The 23,392-nt window shown below is 39.6% G+C and overlaps 1 protein-coding gene, 1 long non-coding RNA gene and 1 pseudogene across 4 annotated transcripts in view; 1 reads left to right on the top strand and 2 right to left on the bottom strand.

Moving 5' to 3' along the window:
* Positions 1-260: 260 nt before the first annotated feature.
* On the bottom strand, positions 261-12,359 carry LOC120553102 (annotated as a pseudogene).
* Positions 12,360-13,848: 1,489 nt separating this feature from the next.
* On the bottom strand, positions 13,849-21,504 carry LOC120553215. The gene is made up of 3 exons (XR_005638135.1): positions 21,284-21,504; positions 19,736-19,797; positions 13,849-13,879 (listed from the first exon to the last, which is right to left on the bottom strand). It is a non-coding gene; the product is annotated as an uncharacterized LOC120553215 (long non-coding RNA).
* etv6 (ETS variant transcription factor 6) overlaps positions 16,161-23,392 on the top strand; it is a 32,537-nt gene continuing 25,305 nt past the window's right edge. The window contains exons 1-2 of one of the 3 annotated variants that reach the window (XM_039791379.1): positions 16,161-16,521; positions 21,439-21,568. In XM_039791379.1, coding sequence (XP_039647313.1) covers positions 16,492-16,521; positions 21,439-21,568 — 160 coding nt within the window. In that variant the 5' untranslated portion in view covers positions 16,161-16,491. The remainder of the gene's footprint in view (positions 16,522-21,438; positions 21,569-23,392) is intronic. The other 2 variants (XM_039791380.1, XM_039791378.1) reach the window with 2 other exon arrangements.

Below are 23,392 nucleotides of genomic sequence, written 5' to 3'. Positions count from 1 at the left end.
TATTTAGCAGTTATTGCTGTAACGCTGCTCTCCTCCGCTTGGGGGCGTCGTCGTGTTATATGACCTCAGCCCTGTATTCATAGGACAGAGGAGATTTTTCCCCGTTTTATAATTTATCTATCCTATATGAATATAAATGTCAGACATTTATATTCATCTTGGGATCTCTACCGTTAACAGTAGGCCTGCAGACATTGAAAAGACATGACATGAAACCCAATCATCTAATATATATTTTATTATCTTTATAAAATGACAGAAATTACACTGCAAGAAAATCATTTGTCATATTCACTTACTGAAACATCTAGGTCTGAAATACATTCTGCCACTGAAGACATGTTTACTTACTGCAGCCGTTTCATAAATTCATTGGTTTCTGAAAAATAAACATGATTTAATAATCTAATATGTAATACTCTGCATTTTATGTTTCTGACCAGCATTAATCATTTTCATCTTGCTTTTCTAACGTGTCTTTACAGTCTAGCCAAGTGTTTTTATAATAGGTGTGTCCAATGATATTTGCCACTTTTTAAAAATGTTATTACTGTAATCCCATTAATGCATTCTGGCAGTCCCACCAGCTGACACCTGCATACACACGTGTCCCCTGTAGTTCCATACATTTTTGTGAAATGGTTGCTATTTGATCCTGTCTTCAAAAACGGCACTGTTCGCTGAACATTTATTCTGTCTTGTAACTTATTTTGGTTGCTGAACATTCGGTGCATCCCTAGTGGAGGAGATGGCGTGGGTTGGTTTACTATTCTGCTAGCTGGGTATTGGTAAGAGGATGTGCTGGGTTGGTTTAAGCAGTGCCGGTCCTGACCTCCCTGGGGCCCAAAGCTAAATTCTGCTTAGGGGCCCTCCTACCTGACCCTTGAGCCATTAAGACCATTTCCAGACCATTGTCCTCGCCAGGTCATTTTTCTGGGGCCTCAGCCCCGAATGCTTTTTTTTTATTTACTTAAATGTAGGCAACACTGAGTTTAGGTGGGCAATAATATTGCTACACGACTTGGCGTTCTGAATGAGATACTGTCAAATCAGCCGAGAAATAACGTAATGCACAGCAGACTATAGGGCAGGTGGATTTATTTTTCCTGAAATATTCTGACTTTTTTCTTTTAATATTATAACTTTATTTTTCTCCAAATATCACGAGTCCACATCTCAGAGAACGAAGATGGGATGAGTTATATTTTGAATGCAATACAGAATGCCTGAGAGCCTATTATGTTTCATTATAGTTTTACATTTTGAATTGTCACCTGTGTTTTCCCTTCCATCATAAATTGATGCAGAAAAAGGTAGAAATAGGTGCATACAAATTCACCAGAATGTAGGAAATTAATTTTGTTTAACATCTAGATTATAGACAATACGGTTATTCATTTAATCAGCTCCATCAGGCCCATTCAAACTGGAAGCCCCCAGATTTCCTTTTATACATATACAATATAAAATACTTTTTATACCATGGATTGGCTAAATACTTGATGGTTATTTACTGAGAGTTGTGCATCCTGCCCAGCTAATCAACAGTTTAAATTAAATATATACATCAATAGTCAATGTCAATCCAATGCTTTCCATCTTCTTGTTAACACCACACCAAATTCCATTCTCTAAACTTTAACACGTTAGTTTCTTACAACTTTAAGTCTCTATCCACTACACAGCACTTAAAACAAGTTCACTTTTACAGCTAACTCACCTCTTACTCTCGTCATTACCTCCTTCCTAAACAGCCAGGATCAAGTTGAGTTTTTGTTTAAACTAAATATGATTGGTGTGATAACTTCATCCCAAATTAATCAGAGCACAAAAGGTACAACTGCCTCCCAAGTTACTGTATGACCAGCTACTGACAAGTAAAAGGCTATTTTTAAACAGTCAGTCCACATGAAAACACACCGGGGCTACATTCACTTCCAGGTAACTTCACGGAGAACATGAGGGCAAAATAGCATCACTGATCTATTTTTGCCGAATCTTTTTTGTCTTTTAACCGAATCTACTCTCCGTCTAGCTCTGCTAAAAACACCGGATCTGCAGTGTCGATAACTACCATATGCACCTTGCGCATAGGGTGGACCGGCTCTGGGTATGAGGCTGTGCTGGATTTATAAACGGGTTAGATAAAGTTGATAAACTGATATGCTGGGTTTGGCAACTGGTTTTGGTGGCAGTACTGGTTTGGGTGGCAGTACTGGTTTGGGTGGCAGTACTGGTTTGCGTGCTGGTACTGGTCTCAGTGCCGGTACTAACGCAGTACCAAATAAGTCGACGGGCGGTTGCGTGGACTTGTACTGCAGCAGGTACTCGGGGTAGATCTGGTGCTTCTCAAACACGACAAAGATGGAAGGGGATATAACATCGTCGACGCAGCTGTCATAGAAGTTTATATCTCCGCCGTCCTTAGAAGGAGGTCGGACGTAGTCGGAGGACCCTCTGGTGTAATCTCCCACCAGCACCCGTGAGATGAACAAGGACTTGACATCAGAGTCACCGGTGTAGCTGTGGGAGTATTCTGCATCCCGGGCAAAATAACTACCTGGGTTTGGACACAGAGATGTCTGGATTATTGTAAGATCATTGTACTTCATGTGCAAAGATGCTAGATAAACAATAAATACATAATAAATGAACAATTATCTGTTTATTTGGTCTATAAAATGTCAAGATGTTAAACTTGCTATCTAGCTATCTATATCTTCTATCTAGTACGTGACTGTCCTGCTATTAATACAGACATATGAACTAACCACAGACCGTTCCCTTGTGCATGAGCTCACTGTGGTGGGCTGCTGAGAGTGAATAGGGGAAACACTGGAATGGATTGGATGTATGTGGTGTTATTTTAAATGTACGGGAAACACTGATGTATGAAACTGCCAATTTGATTAATTTACTTACTTTTACTTAATTAATTGAAGGTGTCTTTAAACTATAGAGCAGCCCAAATCACAGAACGCACGTGCGTGAAATTAGTAACGTTAAAAGGAATTTGCGTTAACTCATTATCGTGTTCATTTTGACAGCTCTATTACTATCACATACGACAAAAAAAAGCAGAAATCCACACCATCATGAATCTGAAACTAGTGAATGTTTGGCATATTTGCTTGATAATTGACTTAAACAATTGATCCATAATCAAAACAGTTGCTTATCAATTTTCTGTCAATCGACTTGTCAATTAATCAACTAATTGTTTCAGTTGCTGTTTTTTTAAATTTATTTTTTTTGGCATTTTAAGCCCTACATAGAAGATTGCTATCCATTGTAATCCATTGTCTTGGGAGGAGCTATGACCCCTCTGAACCACAGTAAACTATTCTAAAGCAAAACTGATGGACAGTTTAAACACCAGATAGGGGTAAAAAGTTAGTTTTTGGGGAGTGTTAAGATTTTAGAATTTTATTTTTATTTTTGTATTAATACAACAGCGTATTGTTATAACATCAGTAAACAGCTTAATGAAAGTTTCTTCAACTCACCTTTGCCATAAACAGTTCCATGAGTTCCACAGATTCTCCAGTCAAAGTTGGTGTGGCAGATGACATCTACGTATTTAGAGGCAGTGCCATGAAAAAGCTTTTTTTCAGTCACATTGCGCCCCTGGTTGTTGTTCATCATCTGATTTTTCTGCCTTTATTTTGGAAAAATAAATCAGAAACTTTAAATCAGGTTGATACATTTAGCAATGCATGCTTATTAGTACAGGCATTATGCAACATGACCCCACACAAATTACCACAGAAACTCTACATCAACTGATGTAGTCTCATAAAAGTCACCTCTATAACATATAAAATGTCCTAAGGAATCCAAGTGGTGGAAAGTATTGAAATATATTGCAGCCCTTGTTAAGGGGAGACACTACAGGGGAATAGGGAAAATATTTTAACTAACAGATATCACCATGAAACTTCCCCAGTTGATGACAATCATTTTTTGTATTACAAGTTTTCTGAACTTTACGCAAATGAGGCGTTCTCTAATTAAATGTGCCAATATGCACACTTTCCCATGCATTGATGTCTAAGTGACTAATGTTAACAAAATCCATAAAATCTTTAAAAAATCTGTCTAAAAACTGACACTACACATTTTCAATTGCAGCCCGGTTCACAGCTGCTGGTTAAAGCGTTCTCACTCAATACTGGACCAAAGATTTCAAAAGGTTTTTAAAATATTTCAAAAAAAATTAGTCACTTAAACAATCCCACTGTTCATCATTCCGCTATAATTATGAATCATATTTCTCCGTATCTGTATATCTGTATCAGTGTCTGTGTCCAAACCGGCAGTGACAGATGTCGCCCACAAAGAGCCTGGGTCTGTCCAAGGTTTCTGCCTAAAAGGAAGTTTTTCCTCTGTTGCACCAAAGGCTGGCTCGTGGGAAATTGTTGGGTCTCTGTAAATTATAGTGTGTGGTCTAGACCTACTCTATCTGTAAAGTGTCTTGAGATAACTCTTGTTATGATTTGACACTATAAAATAAAATTGAATTGAACACCAATGCATGATGAAATAGGGTCCAAGTTGAAAAATACTGATGCACCATTATTTATGCAAATTAACACATATTTAATTAGATAATTCCTAATTTGCATAATTAAACATAAACGTTCTGAAAACTTGTAATACAAAAAAATATTGTCTTATTGTAAGTAATCAACTGGGGAAGTTTCATGGTAATATCTGTTAGTTAAAATATTTTCCCTATTCACCTGTAGTGTCTCCCCTTAATGGGTGGCAATGGCATCACCAATTTTAGTATTTTTTTATATATTTTTTTTAAGATCAAAATCTTATTGTTTTTTATATTTTTGAACATACAGAACAGAAACAAAAAAACAACCCTCTCCCACCCTCTGCTCGATGGTGTTTTTTGCCCCCAACGGCTCCTTCCAGGCAGCGCTGCGACCGCTGCCTTCAAGGCACCTAACCCTAACCTTAACCTTAACCCTAACCATAACCATTGCCTACCAACGGTGCCTTCCAGATTTCTTTCACATCTACTGCAGTCAGATTCACTGTGTTCACTCGGAAGGAATCACTTCACATGGGTAGGCACTTTTAATGACATTTCGAACATGTTAAGAGGCTAAACGCATGTTTAAAGTTTGCCCGGTTTCAGCCTCCTGGGTGCTAACACTAGCAGGAGGATAAAACAGTGTAGGCAACACCGATTGTTTTTATTTTTCTCGCTACAGACAGTACTCCAAATTTACAAACAGAGCTACGTATTGAAATCGACCGGAATTCTCCTTTAAGCTACTTGGTGTAGCAGCAAAACCCCTCAACTGAGCAACGGTGCATTTAACTGCTTATATGTATGTTCAACTTCTCTTTTTTAAGAGGAAGAGGTCTTATTTCTTCTTTATAAAAGTTACATACTCTCGCTTTAAAAACCAGAGAGTGATGGTTATCTGAGCACATACAATAATAACCCAGCTAAGAAGATATTTTAAAGACACGACCACTGGGATGGATACTATCATAAGTTTGCGAGACAAAGCACATGAAAATCACCTACGTACCACTGAAAGACTTCCCAAAGAGCTTTGTTCTGAATCCTCTCTATTTGGACAATGTCAAAACCTCTCATGGTTTTACAGAAAACAGTTTCACTCTCCTTAAGTTCATCCGAGGAGCGCTGCAGGGGGACTCGCTGGAACACAAAGAGAAAAGAAATTGTTGTTACCCAGGGTACATTCAGAATGGCATTTCGGCAAATATTGCACCTCCTGTGATTTGGGTATTACACTAGTCCATAATTACAATTAATAGTTTAGCCCCAGAATACACCTTTACTGGCATTTGGTAAAGAAATTGGCTGTGGTTTTCCAGAATCACAATTTTACAAGGACCAATACAATACAATACAGGACCTTTGCAGATTGCCAAAACAGCACAGTGTCAACAATATTTTATGCTGCATATAGTATGATCTTATTTCTTTGTTAACAACACTACATTGATCCCCACCCACCTTTTGTCAGAAAATCACACCCAGAAGACGAATAAGCAAATATGCACATTATGAAACATTATGACGTGGATTTGGCTACTATTTGCAAAACTTCTAAGCCAGGGCATGAATGTTAGGAGAAACTAAAATAAAGAGTAGAGTTGTCTGTCATGCATATTGAAGGTGCGGTGTTTTCACAATACCTTGTATCCTGTTTGAGGAATCTGTGTCTTGTCCCAGTGGTCGGGTACAGCGGTCAAATTTAGTTGACCAGGAGGCCTTCTGTGGTCAGAAAGCAAAGTAGGATTAGGATTAGTTTTATTGTGAAGTGGTTTAATTAAATGTTTCTTAAAAAGGTGGAAAACATCAGCGGGACCAACAGTATATTTGGGATTTCGTACCTCGCTTTCTTTGTTTTGACATCAGCTGCGGAGACAAACAGCGGCCGTCTTTTCACGAGCCTCTTGGTGCCATACTCCTTGTTTGTCTGTATCATGTCTGAGGAAAAGAGAAGATTATAACTGCTTGAATATTTTAAAATGCACAAAACAGTGAACACAGAGATCCATTGCGTGCAATCTGTTTACCCTGGAAACTGAGTGAGTATGACTGTGAACCAGCGGTGAACTCCACCACATCTTTGTCATTGTCCAGAAACTTCTGCTCCAGTGTAGGACTGTCTACGTCTGCTACTTTGCGTCCACCAGCCTGCAACACAAGACAGATATGTCGGTTTTTACCTCAAAACATGACCAATCAGGAGCCAGTTACTGTGGTATGCCTACAAAAACTAAAATTGAAAAAAAATTAAATGTATAAATATACTCAAATGATTGTCAACTGTCAAATTTGACCCGTTTTCAAAATATCTATATCAGAAGTATGTGTTTCTCTTTAACTACCTAATTTTAATTACCCCATAATAACATGGATGATTCCATACAACGGGCTTTGCAAGTACAACAAAAGATCGGATCTGTACTTTAATTGAATTTTGGGTGTTTTATTCAATGTTTCGAAACAGTATCCTCACTGAATGTTGACATATACAAGTCTGTGATTATCCTTCCTTTGTATATTATAATATTAGTCTAAATAATTCATAATTTCTGCTTCTTTTTTTTTTTAAATCAAGAATAAGGTAATTTCCTATAAATGAGTTTTATTGACCATGAATTCCAAAAATAATTGTAAAATTAGTGGAAATAAGTTTGTTAGTGGTGTTTAGACATGGTAGCGAAAAGTTCAGTTTTGTCCGGGGAGGACCCGCGTGCATGGTCGAATGGAAGAAAACTCAAGGGTTAAAAGTTGTTTTAAGTCTTGCAACAGAAAACTCAGATTGGACAGATAGTCTAGCTAGCTGTCTGGATTTACCCTGCAGAGATCTGAGGAGCAGTTAACCATAAACCGACCGGAGTTTAGAATGCCAACACAAAGAAAGCGAAAGGTGAGGGACATATGGCCGAAATTGAGGGACATCTGGCAGATCTTCTGGCGGCACCGTAAATGAGTCTTCGTCGATATAGACTATATTTAGCATAATATTATGAAGTGGTTTCAAATCTATATAATAATCTAACTCTCCCCAAGAAATTAAATATGCATATTTTCCCTATTAACTTCCTTAAATGTTGCTGAAGTTGCTTAATACTGTTTTTATTACTGGTACTGATATCAAAAATGTTTGAACAATGCCCAGCCCTACAGATAATGGATGTAAAATTCCACTTCAGAGCAAAGCTGGGAATGCTGCTCTACTGTTTGCTAACTGGCACTGTTATCTATGAGGAACTCTTTCAATGTTTATAAAGTTTTTAATGACGTTGCGTTACTGGAGAGGAATGACATCGGACTTTGATCAGCCGTATAATGGTCAGATAATACATATCTGGATTGGCTATAATATAATGTTGCAGATTGGGGAGACTGGGACATCTCCATTTCAGAATATATCCCAAATAACATTACATAACTATTCCATTGTTTCTATAAAAAAAATTATTGATGACAGAAGCTTTCACAGGACACAGGAAATGCAGAACTCAGCACTTCACCATACGTTAAACAACAGTTATGTTCTGATGACAGTTTTTTATAGACTTTAAGTTGGTCATATTTTGTGCATGGATGTGTAGTGTGTTGTGCTGTAAACTGTGACATTTCCTAATGTCTGGATTATCACCACTAAATTAAACTAAAAATAACTCCAGTTACTCACAGCTGAAGCGTACATGTTCTACTTTCCAAACTCATCCTCCCAGTACCAAACCCACTCCGTGGTGTGGATGAAGGTTGGCTCAAGCAAAGAGTTTGTGGTAGAGAGTCGTCGGACTTTGTTCCATCCACGGGTCATTGTGTCAAAATGTACAGGTGGGGTGCTGTCACTAAAGACAGCAGAATAGATAACCATGAATTCATACAATTCAATTCATTTCAACAGCAAGTAATGCGTCGAGTTGCAACAAAACAAATACAACAGTTTGCTGAAATATCACATCAATACTGGGGTTTTCCTTTCAGCTAAGCTAAGCAACTGTTAGCTATAGCTTCATCTTTAGCATACAGACATGAGAGTGGTCTCCAACCTCTAACTCTTGGCACAAAAGTGAATAAGCACATTTCTCAAAATGTCAAATGAAAATAAATCTGCAGAAAATACTTCTTCCCAGAACTACGATCTCATTGAATGTCAGTAGAGAGTACCTGTATGTGTTTTTAGGGTCACAGTAGTCCTTCTCAATCGCCTCATTTTCATTATCAGTCAAGGCGGTCCATTGATCGTCCTCTCTGACCTCCCATCTGTACGGCATCTTGTCGTGCGCTTTAAAACATCGCTCTGAGAAAAGACATCGTCATAGAAACTAGATTGATGATGATGACGTGATATGCTCTAAACTCTATAGTACAAAATAAGTGTAATTATTACTGTTTTGCATGATGATCTATGATGTATCATTGATTACTTACCCTCATCCTTGCAGTGTCCTTTGATGAAGAACATGCATATCTCAGTTTTATCTGAAGGAAACAAACAAAAAGGGTACTGTAAAGTGCACATTTTACAGTTATTTTAGAAAACAGTTTTAATGAAAGCTTTTGCAGCTGGCGTAGTTTACCTCTGACAGGCCTTGGCCTTTGCCTTCTGTTCAGTCCATCAGGGTTAGCAGAGAATTCTCTGGTGGAAGAGTTTAGTTGCTTTCTGTCAGCGTACTTCAAAGCCAATATGTTTGCATATACAGACTTCAAGGAATGAGTGAGGTCTTCAGGCACACCTTTCTCCTGGAGGCTCTTGTATGGCTGTGGAGAATTAAAATCATGAGCCTTGGAGCAGCTGCAGTTGTAGTTCAGGAACCTCTCACAGATATGCAGTCTTTTGCAGGCAAAGCCCTCCTGACACAGACCGAACTCCCCGCCGCCATTGTTGTAATGACGACATATCTGGTATAGGGAGAAAAGGTGGTTACAATCAAGGAAAAGGGGTTGGAAAACAACAAAACAGGAAATTGCTGTTGTGATATTGACAATATTTCATTTTTCAGTGAACAACTCCTTTAAGATGACAAATACAGATGGTATCCAGCTAAATCCAAGTGTTGACGAAGTCAACAAACTACTGTTACTCTAAAGAACTCTAGGGTTTCTTATAAAAAAAGTTATTTTCTAAGCGTAAACCAAATAGGCTGATCGGTCCAAAATATAAGTATCACTACAGAAGTAAGCAAGTCCTTTGCACAAGTCCTAGAGTCAGCTCCGGCGGCCACATTACTGCAGGAAAGCAGTGCAGTGCCAGCTGCGCCCGGTGAAATCCAGGTCAAAAAACTGATAATGAATTTTGTTCTTTAACGCATTTCGTTTGATTATATAATGACAAATATCACTTCCATGAGGCTGTTCTCAGCAGACAGATTACAGGAAATGAACTTGAAATTTCATATTCTTACAGCTTAAGTTTAAGCTGCATGTAGAGTTTATGTGTTGTTCATTCTAATGTTGATTAACATACATGGCATTCTTTTGCCTTATTAATACCACCAAATACACTAAAGCGGTCAGGTTGGGAACCCATACGTTTATGCACATTTCTTTTTGCATTTAGTTTTGCATGAAATATGACCAATGTATTTTGAGTATAGCTAAAAGTATACCTTAAAAACCCGGAATAGTGTGCTTCTGCAACCGGATCAGAAAATATGAATCCTTACTGTGTACCCTTCCATAACTGAGGCAATGGTTTATGGCTCTGATTTACTCTTTGATCTAACAATCTGATTTGAAAAACCACTCTGGATGAATCTTGTGTGTGTAGTGAAACTTACCTCAGGCAGAAGCCAGTTGTCGCTCTGCAGCAGCAGTGTGCACAGCTTGGCCCGGCTCAGACTCTCCAGCTTATGCGCTCGCAGTAACCCCGCATTGTGATCAGAGTTCAGCTCATGGGAGAATTTGCATCCTGTCCTGTCATCCATGAACACAACACACATAGTTCAGTCATGAGTATAATTGGCAAGTCTAACATCTGTAAATAGTGTTGACATATTAAAAGTAAAAACTGATGAATGATGATGAATGAAGCTAACTACATACATAGTAGCACATCTAAATCAATATGAGTTAACGTTTTATAGTAGCAGCTGCAAAGAGGTTTTGAAGATACAAACCCTATCTACAGGGACATGCTAAGAGGGCTAATGGTGTGGCCAGGTTGGTTCAGTGGGTAGAGCAGGCGCACACGTATTTAAGAGGTTTATGCCTCGATGCAGAAGTCCAGGGTTTGAGTCCGATCTGTGACGATTTCCTGCATGTCTTCCCCCTCTCTCTCCCCTTTCTCACCTAGCTGTCCTGTCAATTAAAGGTGGAAAAGCCCCCCCCCCCCCTCAAAAAAAAGAGGGCTAATGGTCACCACTGAACCACAACAGTGAAACCCAGCTAGCAGGATACTGCTAGTTACCACTAATGTTACTGTGGAATGGAGGTCAAGTTTACATTATACAGTACAGGCCAAAAGTTTGGACACACCTTCTCATTCAATGTGTTTCTTTATTTTTTTATTTATTTTAAAAGGAAAAAAGAAAAAATATGGAATTATGTACTTAACAAAAAAGTGTGAAATAACTGAAAACATGTCTTATATTTTAGATTCTTCAAAGTAGTCACCCTTTGCTTTTTTGGTAACTCTGCAAACCCTTGGTGTTCTCTCAATGAGCTTCATGAGGTAGTCGCCTGAAATGGTTTTCACTTCACAGGTGTGCTTTGTCAGGGTTAGTTAGTGGAATTTTTTCCCTTATTAATAAAAAAGCAAAGGTTGGCTACTTTGAAGAATCTAAAATATAAGACATGTTTTCAGTTATTTCACACTTTTTTGTTAAGTACATAATTCCATATGTGTTCATTCATAGTTTTGATGCCTTCAGTGAGAATCTACAATGTAAATAGTCATGAAAATAAAAAGGAAACTCATTGAATGTGAAGGTGTGTCCAAACTTTTGGCCTGTACTGTATATGAAATCAACTTTACAGTATTGGACAAATGTAGCTAAAGGAATAGTTTGACGAATAGTTATGAACAATTGATTACACTCATGTTTGTATGGTGTAACATTAGCTAAAACTAGCGGCTGGTTAGCTTATCTTAGCACAAAGAATGACAAACAGTAACTTTACACTACACAGGCTTCCAAAAAATTAAGTTCCACAAAGTCCAACACTTAAATTTAACTGTAAATTGAACTTTAAATAGCATTATTTTACATTTGAAGCTACCTTAAAAGTCTAAGGGACCGTCAGACTTCAAATTAGCCCGTAAAGCAACGTGAGTAGTGTCCATTTGTTTTTCGACGGAGCCATTAGCATACGTGTGACACAGTGACGCTGACGCACCAGCTGTGTCAAGGCCTTTAACTTCAACGCCCAAAGAAACCGGTGACAGTGTTCTTCATTGACCAGCTTTAATTGCATAATAGAAAACGATCATTTTAACTTCAACAATGAAACAACACTAACAACTGATATGTAAAACTGAAGGACTCATAGGCCTCACTCAGCCAGCACTTACGACTCATATTAGGCGTCGTACATTTAGCAAACATATTTACCTCGACCGAGTGAACGGACAGGATCCGGTGAGGAGGAACTTTTTACACAGGTGCAGCGCCCTGCATGATCCCGGACACTCTCTGGCTCTGCACAGTTTCAGTCTGGTCCTCGCCACCACCTTCGGCTGCCCAAAAGGACTACACAAAGCAAATCTATCTCGGTCATTAATGATATCATAAATTGAATCGCCTGAGCCGAGATTCATCAAATAATCAGTTTTAATTGATCCTAGATTAGCGCAGATGATCTTCAATATTTCCGACTCCATTATTTAGACGCTCTTCTTTTCCGTGTTTCCTTGTGTTTCCTTCCACCTCCGAACAAGACAGCAACGGCTCGAGTACTCTGCTGGTTTCAATGGAAGAGCAAAGTCCAGATCATTTTTTGATTGGAAACCAAAACTCGAATCGAATTATTTATTTTTTTTAGCAGTTATTGCTGTAACGCTGCTCTCCTCCGCTTGGGGGCGTCGTCGTGTTATATGACCTCAGCCCTGTATTCATAGGACAGAGGAGATTTTCCCCTGCTTTATTGATCTGTTGTCCTAATAAAAGACTTATAAAAGTATTATAGATTATATATTCATCTTTGAAAATCTATGCTGAACAGTAAAGACTTTGAAAAGACATGACATGAATAGCCTACATATATTTTTCAAAGTGTATCAGAAATTTGCTCAAAATAAATCAAAACAATGAAGAAAGACACAGAAATTACACTGCATGGAAATCATTTGGTGTCATATTCACTTACTGAAACATCTAGGTCTTTGATACATTCTGCCACTGAGGGCAGACTATATCAGCTGGTTTTGATTGTTTTACTTGTTGTAGTTGTTTCTAAAAAAGCAAAAACAAAGATGACTGTGTTATACAGAAAAATAACATCCAACATGATCTATTAATCTAATTTAATACTTTTAGCATTTTATGTTTCTGACCAGCATTTTCATCTTGGTTTTATTTCAACATGTCTTTACAGCGTAGCAAAGTGTTTTTATAGTAGGTGTGTCCAATGATATTTGCCACTTTTTCAAAATGTGATTACTGTAATCCCATTTATGCATTCTGTCAGTCCCACCAGCTGAAACCTGCATACACATGTCTCCCCTGTGGTTCCTTGAAGTTTTGTTAACACTAAAATTCAATTCAATACATTTTATTCTCACAGTAAAATCATGTATACAATTGCATAGGTGATGAATACTTAATCAATTACTTTGTATTTAATGTGTTAGTAATTGACATCAACTTCTGCACATTTGTTTTCAACTTAAAAATTCTATTTTCTTTTCCTGTCCATGGTGAAAAGAATCCTGATTACATCCACTGCGATTAAATGTTGTAGTAAACGAATGAATTAAATAACATCAAATATGCATACTGTATATGTACCAGTTCTATTTCCAAGATGAAAGTTTATCATCCCTCAGCTTCACCCATCTGCATTTGCTCGTTAACTTTCGGCACATTTCCCATCAGCCTCATTGCTTCCTGTCCCCCTCCCTCTCCCTCTCGAGAATATACATGTTGGAAGTGATTTTTCCATGATCTTTAACACCATCTGCTGCCACCAGAAACTCTGAAGGTGTAGGTTTCAGTGCTTAGAAGAACCTTAAAGCAATTCAGATATACCCTGTCAAATCTGACCTTGATGTGGCCGGGTTAGCTCAGTTGGTAGAGCAGGCGCACATATATAGAGGTTTACTCCTCGACGCAGCGGCCGTGGGTTCGACTCCGGCCTGCGGCCCTTTGCTGCATGTCATTCTCTCTCTCGCTCTCCCCTTTCATGTCTTCATCTGTCCTGTGAAAATAAAGGCCAAAAAATAATCTTTAAAAATAAATAAAAGAACCTGACCCGGAGCCTCACAATGCCAATGTCTGTCCTTCGATTTTCCTCAACAACCGTTCACCTGATCGACTTCAGACACGGAGGTTGTACTGCTCAGCACCCAAGGAAGCACAGTGTCGAGTGTTTACTTGTTTGGATGAGCGGTTCTTGAGAAAACTGCAAGAAGCAGTACCTAAGGCCAAGCAATCGGCCCGTTTTGAACTGGCACTGCACTAGAACAAATTGAGGCATCCTTGTGTTCAGCCCCAGGACCTTTGTTGAATGTCAGATGCTTCCATACAGCACCAGTAGTCACGGATTGGATGATGTGTAGGAAAATAATTTGAAGCATATGTATTCATCTCAACTAAGTCAAACACCTGTGGGAGATTTCAGAGATTCATTCTCCTCCACCATCATCAAAACTCCAAATAAGGGAATATCTTTTAAACGAAAAGAGATTATGTCTACAGTAGAGTTTCAGAGACTTGGGGAAGGCCATGCCAAAAAAACACTGAAGCTGTTCTGGAGGCATGTGGTGGACTGAAACACCTTAAAAAGACATTTGATGATTATTTTTCATCAAAGGTTAGGTTAGTTAGTTTAGTGCTGTGCACCATCTGAGGGGAAACTTGTGCCAATTGTGCAGCAGTTAAATAAAGCAGTGTTAACTATTTTTAGTCACTTGGGGGCAGCAGAACAAGCTGTAAATACAACATTGACACATTGTCAACTACTAAAGTGGTAAACTTCACAAGTCATATATAATTAGATGTACTTATCTATACATCCAGCAGATACAGAACACCATTAACAATCATTTGGTGTTGTGTTTTTGGCTACATGATGAATGTAGGTATTATATTAACTCTCCCTTTAGCTCGGTTTTGGTATAATTGCCTCCATTTACATTACACACAGTCATTCAATCAATTGAAAAATATTGATTGTCCATCCATTATCATCCGCTTATCCGGGGTCGGGTTGCGAGGGCAAAAGCTCCAGCATGGGACCCCAAACTTCCCTTTCCCGAGCCACATTAGCCAGCTCTGACTGGGGGTTACCGAGGTGTTCCCAGGCCAGGAAGGGAGATATAGTCCCTCCACCTAGTCCTGGGTCTTCCCTGAGGCCTCCTCCCAGCTGGACGTGCCTACACCTCCCTAGGGAGGTGCCCAGGGGGGATCCTTACTAGATGCCCGAACCACCTCAGCTGGCTCCAAAAATATTGACTGGTGCAGCTTTATGAATTCTGCCAGTGCAGTATTCCATTCAGATATTCAAGTCTAGTACTGAACTCCAGCACCACACATACTAATGTGGACACAGCCACATTTGAACTTTTTACCCCTCTGGAGAACTGGACCAACTGGAAGGACCTCCCCCGGACCCTGGACCTCACTTTGACAACCACCTCATACCAAAACGCCTTTTCTTTGATAAAGCTGATCAGTCGAATAAAATAAAATGCCCCTTTAACAAGTTACTAATGCTTTATTCATTTTTTTTTGTGAACGAGTGGAAAAATTGCCAATAGAAGTCATTTTAAATTTTGATTTGATGCATTGATTTCTAGGATCGCCTTGACAACACACATTTTAAAGAATTGGGTATAGTCCCTTTTGTCTTATATGCTATTCAACGTGTAATATTAATTTCCCTTTTCTCATTGTATTCCTTCAGTAGCATGTGCTTTTTTGCATCATATAGGTTTTGTATTAGGTCTCTCGAGTGGTTAGTCAATGTAAGACTTTAAAATTTGAAAACAATAGGCTATGCAATATTTAATATTATGACCATTATAAAATAGCCTATGTATTAATCAGGCAAGAAATAATTCGTTTCATATGGAGTTCCTACTGTATAGCCTATATCTTACATACTGATACCTTTAGGATATTCAACGAGTTACACTTTTGCTGTTTGGCCCTGCATGCTGTGCAATTACAGCATGGCGGTTTGGCCTGTTGGGTCGCATTTGCATGAAGCTTTGATTAAAACAATCAATAGGAAAAAGCAGTCAGTCTGTGAATCTCTCAGCCTGCATCTGCGACCTGCTGCGATTTCCTGCTTCGGGTTTCCCTTTAAAAGGGGGCAAGGCTCAATGCTGGGAATTCACGTCATTTCGCCGTTTTACACACATCTAGATCAATGAGAGAGAAAGAGAAAAAAAAAAAAAGAGTGTGTGAGAGAGAAGAGAAAGAGAGAAAAAAGAAGAGCGCGCAAGAGAGAGAGAGAGAGAGAGAGAGAGAGAGAGAGAAAAGGGGAGAGAGAGACTTGCTCTTCCAGGAAGGGATTATTAACCAGCACGCTGCCGACATAGGAAGGGAAAACACACGCAGACAAAAGAAGTTTGCACACCGACAGCCGCGCTATGGAGCCGACCAGCAGATAAAAGGAAGAAGAAAAAAGAAAAAAAAGAAAAGGAAAAAGCAGGCTATATGAAAAAAGCAACTTCTCCCACAACAACAAGCCGAGCAGTCGGACTGCCGCTTCTGCTGTGTGGGTTTCTATAGGAAAGAGAAGGAGATAAAGAAGAGGACACAACGGAAAAGTGGAAGGAGAAGGAGAGAAGTTGACGGAAGATAATGTCTGAATCCTCCTCCGCTGCGAACAAGGTAACACAGTCTCCCTTTGACACTCTTTCCATTAACGGGTTTAATCCCTCGTAGTATGCCCGTGGTACTCCCTGCAGGGATTTACAGTGTAGCATATCACCTCGAACAGACGTTGTAGCTCACCGAGCTGTAGCGCCATTCAGTTGAGGCGCGTTTGTTTTGCTAGTCATCTGTTGCTCGCGGCTGCACGCTTTTGAGTTCGCCTCCACTCTGCTCACGGGAAGAAGTCGTGACTGTCCGTGGGTCACGCTAAACACGTTTGATTTATCGCCTCAAAAAGTGAAGTGCGGGTGAACATGTTACCTACACGTTTATAAAATGCGAATAGTGACGGAAATGACAGTGAAAGCGTTTCAGAGGATTCTCATGCAGGCACAACAAAACATTAGTGATAAAAAAAAGAAGCGCTGTTAACTCACGGTTGGATAGGCCACAATACTACACATAAGGAATACTGTAATAGAATAGGAGTCCTGCCATTGACAACCTCAGTAGGCACTTTAAGTAACCATATAAAAAAACAACTAAAATGCTCAAAAGAAAGGTTCCTCGGTTTTAGAGCTGGTACTACTGTATAGGCTGGATAGAAAATGAATGGCCAACTTTAAGATAATCAATTGTTATTGAGCATAAATCCTCCTTCTACCATGTGACGATTTGCTGCTTTTAACATCATTTTAAACCAATATGTTTGGGGTTTTGGGCTGCAGAAAATTCGGATGTTCGTTTTTCACTATTTTATGTTATAAACTAACCGACTAATTGATTAATCGAAAAGGAACGGTCAAGAGATTAATCTATAAGCAACATCATTATTAGTTGCTGCCTTGCTTTAAAAACATTATTATAGTGCTATTTTGGTTTTTGTCATTGTCACTGTGTAGACAATTTGAAGACACTGCACTTGTGATGTTTGACATTTTGTAATCTAAATAATCATTCATTAATCAGTAACGAAAATAGTTGCAGCCCTGGGAAGAGGAAGACTGTGAGAGAATAGAGGCGGTGAAGATCAGCACAGACTTGCTCTGAGTCCCTATGGAACTAGAGCTGAACAATTCATTTCCATAATCGATTCATTGTTTCTGTCATGCAGTTAAGCAAAAAAAAAAAAAAAGGCTAATTTTCCCTGGTTCTGGCTTGTCAAATGTGAGGATTTGCTGCTTTTGTGTGTTGTTGACTGAATATGTTTGGGATTTGGTTTTGCCCTATTTTTAAGGTTAATTGTTGACACAATCGTTAGTTGCAGCGCAGTCTCGCTTTGCCAGACCCTCCTCCAAAGCGCGCTGGAAGAGAATCTGGCTACTTCACAAAGCATTCGGGGATGGGAGGAAAACGTGCTCTGGTTTAATGGCATTTCTTAAAACCAATCACAATCGTCTTGGAGAAAAGCTGCGGTGCCGCTGCAGAATAGGCTCGGAAGGAACTTGTTTTGGTGGAACATGTGTAGGCTTACATTTAAAAGTTGTTTTAGTCATACAGAAAACTCAGATTGGACAGATAGTTTAGCTTGCTGTCTGGATTTACCCTGCAGAGAGATGAGAAAAGGTTAACCATAGTCCTCATTAATCCCCCGGGGTTTAAAATGCCAACTCAAAGGAAGCCCAAGGCAACGGATATCCGGCCTAAATGAGTGAAATCCGGCGGATTTTCCGGCAGCAACGGAGCAATCCCGGAAGTGGAACCTCAAGGATGTAGAGTAGTTGCAGCCCTAATAGGACCATTGTAGAAATAGTATTGGGGAAGATGAGGTCTGCCTCTATGTAAGCAGTTCAATACCAGTGCAATATGGTGGTTTGTTAATATGGGATGTATTCTCATCGCTGAGTCTGATGTCACTCCACGATTGCAGTTGCTTATTGGAGAATGATCAGCACTCCACTCGGAGATATTTTCCACCTAGACAACATACTTTTTAAAAAGTGGATGGAAGAGAAGCCTTAGCCTCTGAGAAGAGGAAATAGAAGACTAAAAAGATGATTGCTTGGCTTCCACAGGAAATTCCTGGTGGATACAGTTGGTGTGCAGGTCTCACAGTGGCTGGGTGCTGACAGCAAGCTGAAACTAAAGGGAGAAACGGCACCAAAAAGAAATTGAGCTTCATTTCCTCAAGAAATTAAAGTGGCTTCATGCTCTGCCCTCATTTGCGGGAAAGGAAACCAGTCTCAGAAAATGAACGACCGCAAACTGGAAAACCTCATACCTTAACCTAGATTCAATAAGTGTACAGTGGCAGAGCTTGAGTGTCTAAAATCAAAGTATCCTGGGGAGGGCTGCAACTAACAACTGTTCTCATTAGGGAAAAATATGCTGATTATTTTTCTGAATAATTTATTATTTGTTTAGTTTTATACAGCGGTCTAAATATAGTCAAAATGCCTGTGACAATGTCCCAGAGCCCAAAGTGACATATTTAAAATTGCTGGTTTTCTCACACTGACAGTCCAAAACCTAAAGGCGCTGACACACCAACCCGATTATCGGCCGTCTGGTGAAGTCAGTGACTCGAGTCTGTTCTGTGTGTTCCGTGCTGTCGTCAGATCCATCGGCTTTAATTTGGGCCGATTTGACTTGTTGAATCGTGCTAGCCCTTGACTAGCGAATCAGTGCACTTATGTTAAAACGCTTACCGGAAATGACAAGCGGGATAAGCCTCGCATGTCGCTTAAAATGTTTTCAGAAACACGTTTTGGTGAACCGTTTTCGTGAAATACGAGATTGTATTCCGAAGGAGCCACCATCATGGTCGGCTTTGAAACTCGGGAGAAGCCAGACCCACGTGACGCGTTCGTCATTTCCGGTTTTCATTTTTTGGGGCGACAATACAGATTAGCACCGCCTGCTGTTATGGAGACGTATTATGTCTCGCGCACGCGCAGAACATACGCTCAAGTCGGTGTCGCTTCGCTGTGTTCCGAGGCACTTTTTGGACCAACTCGGGGAGCCGACTGATCAGTCCGACTGCCTTTTCTGCCGACGGTCGGCCGTTGGGTTGGTGTGTCAGAGCCTTGATGAGATCTCTTTTAGAATCCTATAAAACAGAGAGATGCAGCAAGTGTTCACATTTGGGAAGCTGACCTCAGGAAATGTTTGGCTTTTGTTTTTTTTGGATAAATGACTCAAACAATTGACTAATTATTAAAAAGCTGATCTGATTTCACAGAAAGACCTCTCAGTTGGATGTTTATTTTCATCAAAACATCGAAATACTCACTTTAATATCCTCAGTTCGCACATGGATGGGTTTACATGTGCCTGGAGATGTGACAAGTGTTTCTGTGGGAAAGGAAATTGGGGAAACTGGAATTAATAAAGTTAAACAATTAGTCCTTGTTGTTGTTGCTACCACCTCTGGCCTGTACTGACTTGGTTAGGAAAGGGCTCTGCATTTGTCCTCTTTTTTTGAAAGGGATCACCAAAATACACACAGTTACAGGTTACTTACCAGCCTGAAAAAAAACAACCTAAAATATCTGATGTAAAGTTCAAATCATCCTGGTATTTGAAATGAACAGTTTGCCATGACAAAATTAAAATGACCCATATTGTAATTATTATTGACTTAAGATCAGAAATCCATATGGGTCATTTTCACTCACTTGTAGGTTTATTCTAGGGCTGCAATAATCTGCTGATTATTTTTCTAAATTGATCAATTCATTGTCTAGGCTATACAACGTCAGAATAGTTAGAAAGGCCGATGAGGGTGACATCATAGAATAGTTCTTTTGTCTGACAAGCAGTCTAATACTCAAAGATCTTCAGATTAATGTTAATATAAGACAAAGTAAAGTGGCAAATTCTCATGTTTGAGAAGTCGGAACCAGCAAATGTTAAACAGTTTTGCTTGAAAAATAACTACAAATCGGTTAGCAAAAAAATTGCCAAATTCTTTTCTGTCAATCAACTAATTGATTGCACGTCTAATTCTGTCAGCTCTGTATTATTATTAATGAATCAACAAAAATTACAATGTAAATAATGATGAAATTATGGTTTATCAAGCAAAAATGCAGACTGACTCGTGTGCCATGACCAAATGTCTTTGCTGCCTGCAAAGATAGTGCTGAAACGTTTAGTACAGAGATACTCAATGCACCCCAAAAGTGCATGTAAATAAGGTGCAAGAATGCATAGAAAAGGCATCAAAATAGAGCTTGTTTATAAAAAATAAAAAAAAAAGTGCCAGAAGAGGATCCTAAGCCCTAAATGTCCTCAAATCCTAGAAACTCCCTTGGGTACACCTGGCATCAGTTCTATTTGAAAATGAAGAATTTCAAAGATGAGTTTTGGGCTTTTAATGTTTATTCATTTGATCTGATTATTTTTTTTTATTAATGTTTGTTTATTAGCAAAAACATTTTTGCAAAAGTGTCCACTGGGCAAAGCAAGTTGAGTATCCCTGGATTAGTAGATTTACTGATTAGTCAATTGGGAAAAACCTCATCAAATTGGATTATATATGAAACGCTTGATTTATCGAGCAAAAGCGGTCAAACATCTGCAGGTCCCCAAGCGCTTGGAAATTGTGCTGGGAATGTTTGACTATTTTCAGACATTTTATAGAGCAAACGGTTGGTGATGAAACCACGACTGCATCTTGAAGAGGCTGAGATTGCCATCTTTACAACAGAGCACTGGTTTGTTTAGGACTTGACTGCACTGCAAAAAAAATGAAATAAAAAAGGCGCGTGTGGCGTTCTGGATGTGTGCTTCACCCAAATGTGTGTACACAGCATGACATTTTATTAGAAGCACATACTCCCCTGTCTGCAGAGATGAGACCATGGCTAGCCAATGTTGTGGGTTGCACGGTGAGGCGAGGAGAGTCGAGTCGGCGTGGGGCTGTTTGGGTTCAGGGCCGGTGTGCCGTGGAGCTTTGTGAGCCATGCTTTGTGTCTCTGTGTCTATTCATAGCAGGAGAGGAGCTCTTTCAGTCCTTCCGCGAACCCGCTGCCAAACTCCACTTCCTCCCCCGTCCATGCTCCCGCCGCGAGGCCAGCCAGCCGAATGGAGGACGAGCCTGCCAGGCTGCCTGCGCACCTGCGTGAGTCACACACACTCACACACACACACACACACACACACACACACACACACACACACACACACACACACCATTGATCAGTCTGTCATTTGAACAGGACAGATTTATTTTGTCAGGGTTTTTAAGAATCTTGCGGCGCAAATATTTCTGTTTGGCTGAAGTGGTAATCTGAGAAGTCCGATTTTTTTGTATGTCTCATCACCTGTCAATCAAACTGTGTGGGCGGGACTGTGACATCTTTGGATTTTCTGTAGATCCAGTTCGAGCTTCTGCAAGTGATAGAGGAGAGTTGAGAACAGCAAACGAAAGCTATAGACAGTGTTACCAGGCAACATGAATACATAAAAAGGTTGCGGAACATCACTTTATAGTTCAAACCTATCACATCCCATTATAACAACAAACGCACCTCATTATCACTGCATGAGTGTTGGCCCAGTCATGTTGGACCTCTCAGCTGGGAGGTGTTGAAGCAGATCTGGGGTCAGACACCTGAACCGTACATGCTTCCACTGGAGCATGACTGACAGACCTGCTGCACTGGAATAACCAACAGCTACACAGCAGCCAGGTACAGATAATGTGGAGTGGAGAACACACAGGGGGGTGGGAATGATAGAAGAAGAAGAAGGGATGACAAACTGATAGGGAAGAAAAAGGGTTGAAGAAGTAAAGGGCTGGGGTAAGGGGACCAAGACCTCTGCAAATGTTAGTAGGGTTAAGAACGTAATCCCAACCGTTGAGAAAAATCCCCCATCACAACTCAAGTGCAGGACATGGACACAGCAAGCAGAGTTGGAAAGCCAAGCAGATCAGAATAATGTCTGAACTGATGCTTCAATTCATCTATTTCTGCATGTCGTCTTCTTCTTCTTCAAGGATCATGTTTTCATTAAACCCATTCAGTACACAGGACGTTTACTTTATATATTTCTTCCAAGCATTGAATTAGAGGCGTCCTTGAGCCTCCTTAAATGCATCAGCAAGGTGAATTAGTCCTTGCTTGCAACTGCACTACGAATAGTTGAATGATGGGAAGAAATAAAGGCAGTGAAATGTTCACCATTATGGAATAAAATTAGGTCTGAATCGTTTCCCACATCTCAGACTTTGTTATCGATCCTAACGGCTTAGTGTTTAATGACGGCCCTTCTCCTGTTGAAAAACAAGTGAGCCAATCAGAGCTTGGGAGGCTGATTAAGTCATCTTTCTGCGCCAGAGCCTGAGAAATATTGACAGAAAAATGGCTTATTGGTACAACTGTGCAGGTTGTTGATATTGGCTTAAAGAAATAACTCTTAAAGTGAGACTATGTAACTTTTGAAAGAAAGAACATATTCTTCCTCTTAGGAAAAGTGAAATTCATAACCAATGAATGTTCTGCTTAGACAACCTTACTTGGTCCAGTATGACCATTTAATATTGGCTAATTTTAGCAAACCTTGGGTAGACATTGTTGTAAAACAGACATCACTACGTTAGTTAGCTGACGTGAGGACTCTTTTCTACTTGTGCTACTGTTGCAATATGTTTAGCCTTTTCCAACAAATGTCACAACTGGCCAAAAAAAAATTAGACTGCTAAATTTTTTTTAACAATGGATTTAAAATAGTTGGTTTCGCAAATATTTTATAAGGAAGTAAATGCATTCAGCACGTGTGACGATACACGGTGTGTTTTTGCGAGTAAAACAGAATGTTAACATAACTTAACGGTTTCTTTAGAAAACAAAAAACTAGACAAGGCACCTTTTTATTATTAGGGAAGGTTTAATTGATAGGCTTAAACACTGGTAGCTTTAACCGGTATGAACAGCATGATTAA

This window comes from Perca fluviatilis, chromosome 23, assembly GCF_010015445.1.
Source record: "Perca fluviatilis chromosome 23, GENO_Pfluv_1.0, whole genome shotgun sequence".
Classification (NCBI taxonomy): domain Eukaryota; kingdom Metazoa; phylum Chordata; class Actinopteri; order Perciformes; family Percidae; genus Perca; species Perca fluviatilis.
Note: the sequence above shows the minus strand (reverse complement) of the source record. Positions and strands in the feature narration are given on the sequence as shown.